Source organism: Somniosus microcephalus, chromosome 4 (assembly GCF_052327205.1).
Source record: "Somniosus microcephalus isolate GS21.2 chromosome 4, FLI_Smic_1.0, whole genome shotgun sequence".
NCBI lineage: Eukaryota > Metazoa > Chordata > Chondrichthyes > Squaliformes > Somniosidae > Somniosus > Somniosus microcephalus.
In genome coordinates, this window is record NC_140990.1 from 2,166,316 (window position 1) to 2,176,158 (window position 9,843).

Here is a 9,843-nt window from a genome sequence, read left to right on the forward strand (position 1 = left end):
GATGACTGTAAAGCTAGGAAGGGAGGAATGTTGTGTATGTAATATGTGTGCTACTTTGAACCTATGGACAGGACTGCACTACTTGTTGGGCGTAGTGATACGCAGTACCACTCCTGGCCATAGGGGTATAAATAGTACTGTGGGTACTGATCTCCCCTCAGTTCCCGCCTGTGGGCATGAAGTAAAGACCTACGTATAGTCCCTACCTCCAACCAGTAAAAACCTGTTTTATTGTTACTGATTAAGTCTGAGTATTAATTACTTGAACAACTCACAGATTTAACAGACAGGCTAAGTGAGTGGGCAGAGATTTGGCAGATGCAATATAATGTTGGAAAGTGTGAGGTTATGCACTTTGGCAGAAAAAATCAAAGAGCAAGTTATTATCTAAATGGAGAGAAACTGCAAAGTGCTACAGTACAAAGGAATCTGGGGGTCCTGGTACATGAAACACAAAAAGTTAGTTTGCAGGTGCAGCAGGTGATCAGGAAGGCCAATGGAATCTTGGCTTTTATTGCAAGGGGGATGGAGTATAAAAACAGGGAAGTCTTGCTGCAGTTATACAGGGTATTGGTGAGGCCACACCTGGAATACTGCGTGCAGTTTTGGTTTCCATATTTAAGAAAAGATATACTTGCTCTCGAGGCGGTTCAGAGAAGGTTCACTCGGTTGATTCCGGAGATGAGGGGGTTGACGTATGAGGAAAGGTTGAGTAGGTTGGGACTCTACTCATTGGAGTTCAGAAGAATGAGAGGCGATCTTATCGAAACATATAAGATTGTGAGGGGGCTTGATCGGGTGGATGCGGTGAGGATGTTTCCACTGATGGGTGAGACTAGAACTAGGGGGCATAATCTTAGAATAAGGGGCTGCCCTTTCAAAACTGAGATGAGGAGAAACTTCTTCACTCAGAGGGTAGTAAATCTATGGAATTTGCTACCTCAGAGAGCTGTGGAAGCTGCGACATTAAATAAATTTAAAATGGAGATAGACAGTTTCCTAGCAGATAAGGGAATTAGGGGTTACGGGGAGAGGGCAGGGAAGTGGACGTGAGTCTAGATTCGGATCAGCCATGATCCTATTGAATGGCGGAGCAGGCCCGAGGGGCCGTATGGCCGACTCCTGCTCCTACTTCTTATATTCTTATGTTCTTATGACATAAGAAAAAACCTTTTTACTCAGCGAGTGGTTAGGGTCCGGAATGCACTGCCTGAAAGGGCGGTGGAGGCAGATTCAATCGTGGCTTTCAAAAGGGAGTTGGATAAGTACTGCAGTGTATGTGCCTTTAAGAGCCCCAGGTGTGCTGTAATGCCGGTAATTGCCACTCGGGCTATATAAGCCTGTATATTGTGTATATCCGTTAGAACCACCCCCCCCAAGACTTTGCTTAGTAAATACCTATGAACCAACTCCTGTCTTCAGTGTCTTTATCAACACACGGACACTACAAGTACCTGAAGGAAAAAAAATTGCAGGGCTACGGGGAAAGGGCGGGGGAGTGGGACTGGCTGAAGTGCTCCTTGCAGAGAGACGGCACGGGCTCGACGGTCCGAATGGCCTCCTTCTGTGCTGTCACCGTTCTATGGTTCTATGGGGGGCGATTTTGATAATGGGGGCGTGTTGGAGGCGGGGCTGCTGCTTGTCGGGTTTTAGTCCCACCTCAATCGATTTGTGGCCAACCCACGCTATTTTCCCTTGATTGATCTTGTTAAGTCCGCCCAGCGGGCTTAGCAGGCCAATTAAGGGAAAGCCGGTTACAGAGAACATCAGCGTATGACTTTTCATCTGTCAAAAATTTTTGACAGATGAATTGTCATCGTTTGACAGCTCTCTGCAGTTTGGTGAGGTCTTGCACACAAGGCCTCATCAACCTTCTTTATTTTACAGAAATGAGATGGTTGTTGCATCTGAGAATGGGGAAAGGGCAGTTAATAGGCTTTAATCCCTTCCCGCCTCCAAGGAAGATGGCATGGAGGCGGGTTGGGGGCAGGTTAGGCACCCGCCCCCGAATTCAGCCATTTTCCCGAGAGTCCCACCTCCATACCCGCCTCCCCAGGGCTGGCAAAATCGCCCCCTATCATTCCATGATAAAATCCCTCGTAATTTTGAACGCCTCTATTAATTCTCCCCTTAACCTTCTCTGCTCCAAAGAGAACAACCCCAGCTTCTCCAGTCTCTCCACGTAACTGAAGTCCCTCATCCCTGGAACCATTCTGGTCAATCTCCCCTTAACCTTCTCTGCTCTAAGGAGAACAATCCCAGCTTCTCCAGTCTCTCCACATCACTGAAGTCCCTCATCCCTGGTAGCATTCTGGTCAATCTCCCCTTAACCTTCTCTGCTCTAAGGAGAACAATCCCAACTTCTCCAGTCTCTCCACATCACTGAAGTCCCTCATCCCTGGTACCATTCTGGTCAATCTCCCCTTAACCTTCTCTGCTCCAAGGAGAACAATCCCAGCTTCTCCAGTTTCTCCACATAACTGAAGTCCCTCATCCCTGGTACCATTCTGGTCAATCTCCCCTTAACCTTCTCTGCTCCAAGGAGAACAACCCCAGCTTCTCCAGTCTCTCCACGTAACTGAAGTCCCTCATCCCTGGTACCATTCTGGTCAATCTCCTCTGCACCCTCTCCAAGGCCTTGACCTCCTTCCTAAAGTGCGGTGCCCAGAAAATGGACACAATACTCCAGCTGAGGCCTCACCTAGCGATTTATATAAAGGTTTAGCATTTGGCCGAGTTCAATCACTGCTCCCATCTTCTGCAGCGAAGCCAGGCCAGGTTTTGTCAAAGACGCACCGCATTACGAAATCTGTTCCGAGATTTCCAACCAACAGATCCATTCAATTCAATTCAATTCAAATCGGCATGATAAGGTACATCTTATGTTGCCAAAGCATCGAAAAACATTCATGGTTGAACACATAAACGCAGATCTATTCATACAGTGTATAAACAGATATATCCCTGAGTGTATAAATATACATTCGTATAATTTGTATATACTCTTTTCTTAGGTTTACTGGTTGTCCCTCTGTTTATGGCAAGCTGTAACATAGTGTGCTGCTAAGGTTACACAGTTTCTCTGTTCCCCTAGTAGGTATGGGAGTTTTTGGTCGTCATTCAAATTTCTGAATTCAGGGCATATTTTTGTGAATTTTGGGTAGAAATTCTCCCTGATGCCCTGATATTTTCCACAACCTGTGAGGAAGTGCATCTCTGTCTCTACCACTCCCTGACTGCAGTGAGAGCATATCCTGTCCTCTCTTGGAAGCCTGGTCTGCCTGTGTCTGCCTTTTTCGATCGCCAGGCTATGTTCACTAAGTCTGTACATTGTCAAGGTTTTTCTCAGTTTGCTATCCTTTACCATGGTCAGGTAATCAGCCATGTTGTATTGTCTGTTTAGGGCCAAGTAGCAATTGAGTTTGTTTTGGGTTTTTGTTGTTTCTGCCCAATATGACAGGTATTTTTGCTTAGACAGGAAAACGCCCCAGGTTTTGTGAACCCTAAGCTCTGGAATTCCCTCCCTAAACCTCTCCGCCTCTCTCTCCTCCTTTAAGACGCTCCTTAAAACCTACCTCTTTGACCCAGCTTTTGGTCACCTGTCCTAAGTATCTCCTTATGTGGCTGGGTGTCAAATTTATGTCTGATTTACACTCCTGTGAAGCACCTTGGGATGTTTTAAGAACAGGAGGAGGCCATTCAGCCCCTCGAGCCTGTTACACAGGAACAGGAGGAGCCTATTCAGCCCCTCGAGCCTGTTACACAGGAACAGGAGGAGGCCCATTCAGCCCCTCGAGCCGGTTACACAGGAACAGGAGGAGCCCATTCAGCCCCTCGAGCCGGTTACACAGGAACAGGAGGAGGCCGTTCAGCCCCCTCGAGCCTGTTACACAGGAACAGGAGGAGCCCATTCAGCCCCTCGAGCCAGTTCCACCATCATAGAAGAGAGGGAGATTAACTCACACAGGTGATGTTGGGAAGATCTTGCTCAGGGAGTAGTTTATGTGACCCATGACCACGTCCAGATCTTCAAGAGTTTGAAACTTCACTGAGTAAGTGGCCTTCTCTGTTTCCATGACAACCTAATCGCAGTGGGGAAAAAAGAATATTAAATGTAACAGTACGGATTAGATACCGAGTAAATTTCCCTCTACTCTGTCCCATCAAACACTCCCAGGGCAGGTACAGCACGGGTTAGATACAGAGTAAAGCTCCCTCTACACTGTCCCATCAAACACTCCCAGGGCAGGTACAGCACGGGTTAGATACAGAGTAAAGCTCCCTCTACGCTGTCCCATCAAACACTCCCAGGGCAGGTACAGCACGGGTTAGATACAGAGTAAAGCTCCCTCTACACTGTCCCATCAAACACTCCCAGGGCAGGTACAGCACGGGTTAGATACAGAGTAAAGCTCCCTCTACACTGTCCCATCAAACACTCCCAGGGCAGGTACAGCACGGGTTAGATACAGAGTAAAGCTCCCTCTACACTGTCCCCATCAAACACTCCCAGGGCAGGTACAGCACGGGTTAGATACAGAGTAAAGCTCCCTCTACACTGTCCCATCAAACACTCCCAGGGCAGGTACAGCACGGGGTTAGATACAAAGTAAAGCTCCCTCTACACTGTCCCATCAAACACTCCCAGGGCAGGTACAGCACGGGTTAGATACAGAGTAAAGCTCCCTCTACACTGTCCCAGGGCAGGTACAGCACGAGTCAAACACTCCCAGGAAAGATATAACGCACATTCTGTCTTCCTCTGTCCTTCTCACTACTTCTGTCTCTCCACCATCTCACTCTAACTCTCACTCTCTCTCTGTCTCGCTCTCTCTCTCCCTGTCTCTCTGTCTCTCTATCTCTCTCTGACTCTCTATCTCTCTGTCTTTCTCTCTCTGTCCCTCTCTCTCTCTCTCTCTGTCTCTGTCCCTCTCTGTATCTCTGTCTGTCTGTCTGTCTGTCTGTCTCTCTCTCTCTCTCTGTCTCAATTCAATTCAATTCAATTCAAATTGCTTTATTGGCATGACAAGACACATCTTATGTTGCCAAAGCACAGAAATACATGTATGATTGACCACATAAACACCGATCTAGACATACAGTGTATAGACAAGTATACCCATGTATACATAGATATACACACATATAATATGCATATAATCGTTTCTTAGATTTAATGTGTCAATGGTTGTCCCTCTGCTTGTGGCAAGCTGTAACATAGTTTGCCGCTATAGTTACACATTTTCTCTGTTCCCCCAATAGATATGGGAGTTTCTGGTGGTCATTCAGATTTTTGAATTCAGGGCATATTTTTGTGAATTTTGGGTAGAAATTCTCTCTGTCTGTCTCTCTGTCTGTCTGTCTCTCTCTCTCTCCTGGTCTCTGTCTCTCTGTCTCTATCTCTCTCTGTCTCTCTGTCTCTCTCTGTCTCTCTGTCTCTCTGCCTCTCTCTGTCTCTCTCTGTCTCTCTGTCTCTCTCTGTGCCTCTCTCTGTCTCTCTCTGTCTCTCTGTCTCTCTGCCTCTCTCTGTCTCTCTCTGTCTCTCTGTCTCTCTCTGTGCCTCTCTCTGTCTCTCTCTGTCTCTCTATCTCTCTCTGTCTCTCTCTGTCTCTCTCTGTGCCTCTCTCTGTGCCTCTCTCTGTGCCTCTCTCTGTCTCTCTGTCTCTGCCCACTGGATTCCATACCTTCACAGATCTCACCTACCTGATCTGGATGAAGGGGTGTCAGGTTTCGTATCTCCAGAAAATTGAAGGTGCTCTCGATCTGAAATATGAATCAGATTCATTAGAATTAAGCTGGTGTAATGAGTTACAGGCTGGAATCTAATCGAGGGGTTCGGGGGGTTTATATATAGAATAACAGATACCCGGGAGTGAGTTACAGGCTGGAATCTAATCGAGGGGTTCGGGGGGTTTATATATAGAATAACAGATACCCGGGAGTGAGTTACAGACTGGAATCTAATCGAGGGGTTCAGGGGGTTTATATATAGAATAACAGATACCCGGGAGTGAGTTACAGGCTGGAATCTAATCGAGGGGTTCGGGGGGTTTATATATAGAATAACAGATACCCGGGAGTGAGTTACAGGCTGGAATCTAATCGAGGGGTTCAGGGTGGGTTTATATATAGAATAACAGATACCCGGGAGTGAGTTACAGGCTGGAATCTAATCGAGGGGTTCGGGGGGTTTATATATAGAATAACAGATACCCGGGAGTAAGTTACAGGCTGGAATCTAATCCAGGGGTTCGGGGGGTTTATATATAGAATAACAGATACCCGGGAGTGAGTTACAGGCTGGAATCTAATCGAGGGGTTTGGGGGTTTATATATAGAATAACAGATACCCGGGAGTGAGTTACAGGCTGGAATCTAATCGAGGGGTTCGGGGGGGTTTATATATCGAATAACAGATACCCGGGAGTGAGTTACAGGCTGGAATCTAATCGAGGGGTTCGGGGGGTTTATATATAGAATAACAGATACCCGGGAGTGAGTTACGGGCTGGAATCTAATCGAGGGGTTCAGGGGGTTTATATATAGAATAACAGATACCCGGGAGTGAGGCTGGAATCCAACCGAGGGGTTCAGAGGGTTTATATATAGAATAACAGATACCCGGGAGTGAGTTACAGGCTGGAATCTAATCGAGGGGTTCAGGGGGGTTTATATATAGAATAACAGATACCCGGGAGTGAGTTACAGGCTGGAATCTAATCGAGGGGTTCGGGGGGTTTATATATAGAATAACAGATACCTGGGAGTGAGGCTGGAATCTAATCGAGGGGTTCGGGGGGTTTATATATAGAATAATAGATACCCGGGAGTGAGTTACAGGCTGGAATCTAATCGAGGGGTTCGGGGGGTTTATATATAGAATAATAGATACCCGGGAGTGAGTTACAGGCTGGAATCTAATCGAGAGGTTCGGGGGGTTTAAAGATAGAATAATAGATACCCGGGAGTGAGTTACAGGCCGGGTTCTAAGCCTCAGTGTTGGTTGGTCTACTTACCTTGGCTGGCACTCTCAAGCTGAGAAGACACATTCTCCATGCAGTCAAGACCTGAGGAATTGGAGAGAAGAGTCACTGTTAGGGGATCAGTGCAGATCCAGAAAACCTGGCACAAAGGAAGAAGGTTGTGGTTGTTGGAGGCCCATCATCTCAGCCCCAGCACATCACCATAGGAGCTCCTAGTGTCCTGGGCCCAACCATCTTCAGCTGCTTCATCAATGACCTTCCCTCCATCTAAAACCCCCGCTGTCCCGTATCCTAATTCTCACCAAGTCCCGTTCGCCCATCACCCTCCACCTGTTTCTCGCTGACCTAGATTGGCTCCCACTCCGGCAACGCCTGCATTTAAAAATTCTCCCCCATCCTCCTGGTCACAACACCTCCGCGGCCATCGCACCCCTCCCTGTCTCTGTAACCTCCTCCAGCCCCTACAACCCTCCGAGATCTCTGCGTATAGGGAGTGAGTGGGGGAGTGGGATTAGACTAGGTGAGATATTAAAGGGTGCGGGGAGTGAGGGGGGGTAGTGGGATAAGACTGGGTGGGATATTAAAGGGTGCGGGGAGTGAGGGGGAGAGTGGGATTAGACTGGGTGAGATATTAAAGGGTGTGGGGAGTGAGGGGGAGAGTGGGATTAGACTGGGTGAGATATTAAAGGGTATGGGGAGTGAGGGGGGGAGTGGGATTAGACTGGGTGGGATATTAAAGGGTGCAGGGAGTGAGGGGCAGAGTGGGATTAGACTGGGTGGGATATTAAAGGGTACGGGGAGTGAGGGGGAGAGTGGGATTAGACTGGGTGGGATATTAAAGGGTACGGGGAGTGAGGGGGAGAGTGGGATTAGACTGGGTGGGATATTAAAGGGTACGGGGAGTGAGGGGGAGAGTGGGATTAGACTGGGTGGGACATTAAAGGGTGCGGGGAGTGAGGGGGAGAGTGGGATTAGACTGGGTGGGATATTAAAGGGCGCGGGGAGTGAGGGGGAGAGTGGGATTAGACTGGGTGGGATATTAAAGGGTGTGGGGAGTGAGCAGGAGAGTGGGATTAGACTGGGTGGGATATTAAAGGGTATGGGGAGTGAGCGGGAGAGTGGGATTAGACTGGGTGGGATATTAAAGGGTATGGGGAGTGAGGGGGAGAGTGGGATTAGACTGGGTGGGATATTAAAGGGTGTGGGGAGTGAGCGGGAGAGTGGGATTAGACTGGGTGGGATATTAAAGGGTATGGGGAGTGAGCGGGAGAGTGGGATTAGACTGGGTGGGATATTAAAGGGTATGGGGAGTGAGGGGAGAGTGGGATTAGACTGGGTGAGATATTAAAGGGGGCGGGGAGTAAGGGGGAGAGTTGGATTAGACTGGGTGGGATATTAAAGAGTACGGGGAGTGAGGGGCAGAGTGGGATTAGACTAGGTGGGATATTAAAGGGTACGGGGAGTGAGGGAGAGAGTGGGATTAGACTGGGTGGGATATTAAAGGGTACGGGGAGTGAGGGGGAGAGTGGGATTAGACTGGGTGGGATATTAAAGGGTGCGCGGAGTGAGGGGAGAGTGGGATTAGACTGGGTGGGATATTAAAGGGTGTGGGGAGTGAGGGGAGAGTGGGATTAGACTAGGTGGGATATTAAAGGGTGCGGGGAGTGAGGGGGAGAGTGGGATTAGACTGGTGGGATATTAAAGGGTGCGGGGAGTGAGGGGGAGAGTGGGATTAGACTGGGTGGGATATTAAAGGGTACGGGGAGTGAGGGGGAGAGTGGGATTAGACTGGGTGGGATATTAAAGGGTACGGGGAGTGAGGGGGAGAGTGGGATTAGACTGGGTGGGATATTAAAGGGTGCGCGGAGTGAGGGGAGAGTGGGATTAGACTGGGTGGGATATTAAAGGGTGTGGGGAGTGAGGGGAGAGTGGGATTAGACTAGGTGGGATATTAAAGAGTACGGGGAGTGAGGGGGAGAGTGGGATTAGACTGGGTGGGATATTAAAGGGTGTGGGGAGTGAGGGGAGAGTGGGATTAGACTGGGTGGGATATTAAAGGGTGTGGGGAGTGAGGGGAGAGTGGGATTAGACTGGGTGGGATATTAAAGGGTATGGGGAGAGGGGGAGAGTGGGATTAGACTGGGTGGGATATTAAAGGGTGCGCGGAGTGAGCGGGAGGGTGGGATTAGACTGGGTGGGATATTAAAGGGTACAGTGAGTGAGGGGAGAGTGGGATTAGACTGGGTGGGATATTAAAGGGTACGGGGAGTGAGGGGGAGAGTGGGATTAGACTGGTTGGGTTTTTAAAGGGTGCGGGGAGTGAGGGGGAGAGTGGGATTAGACTGGGTGGGATATTAAAGGGTACGGGGAGTGAGGGGGAGAGTGGGATTAGACTGGGTGGGATATTAAAGGGTACGGGGAGTGAGGGGGAGAGTGGGATTAGACTGGGTGGGATATTAAAGGGTACGGGGAGTGAGGGGGAGAGTGGGATTAGACTAGGTGAGATATTAAAAAGTGTGGGGAGTGAGGGGGGTAGTGGGATTAGACTGGGGGGGATATTAAAGGGTGCGGGGAGTGAGCGGGGTAGTGGGATTAGACTGGGTGGGATATTAAAGGGTACGGGGGGTGAGGGGGAGAGAGGAATTAGACTGGGTGGGATATTAAAGGGTACGGGGAGTGAGGGGGAGAGTGGGATTAGACTGGGTGGGATATTAAAGGGTATGGGGAGTGAGGGGGAGAGTGGGATTAGACTGGGTGGGATATTAAATGGTGCGGGGAGTGAGGGGGAGAGTGGGATTAGACTGGGTGGGATATTAAATGGTGCGGGGAGTGAGGGGGAGAGTGGGATTAGACTGGGTGG

The 9,843-nt window shown here is 49.0% G+C and overlaps 1 protein-coding gene across 1 annotated transcript in view; it reads right to left on the reverse strand.

Moving 5' to 3' along the window:
• The window catches only part of LOC147118172 (capping protein, Arp2/3 and myosin-I linker protein 3-like), a 75,438-nt gene extending 68,376 nt beyond the window's left edge, over window positions 1-7,062 (reverse strand). Inside the window, exons 1-3 of the mRNA XM_085983669.1 lie at window positions 7,017-7,062; window positions 5,704-5,763; window positions 3,964-4,082 (exon numbers count right to left, since the gene is read on the reverse strand). Of these exons, the coding sequence (XP_085839795.1) occupies window positions 3,964-4,082; window positions 5,704-5,763; window positions 7,017-7,049 (212 nt within the window). The 5' untranslated portion in view covers window positions 7,050-7,062. The remainder of the gene's footprint in view (window positions 1-3,963; window positions 4,083-5,703; window positions 5,764-7,016) is intronic.
• Window positions 7,063-9,843: the final 2,781 nt, after the last annotated feature.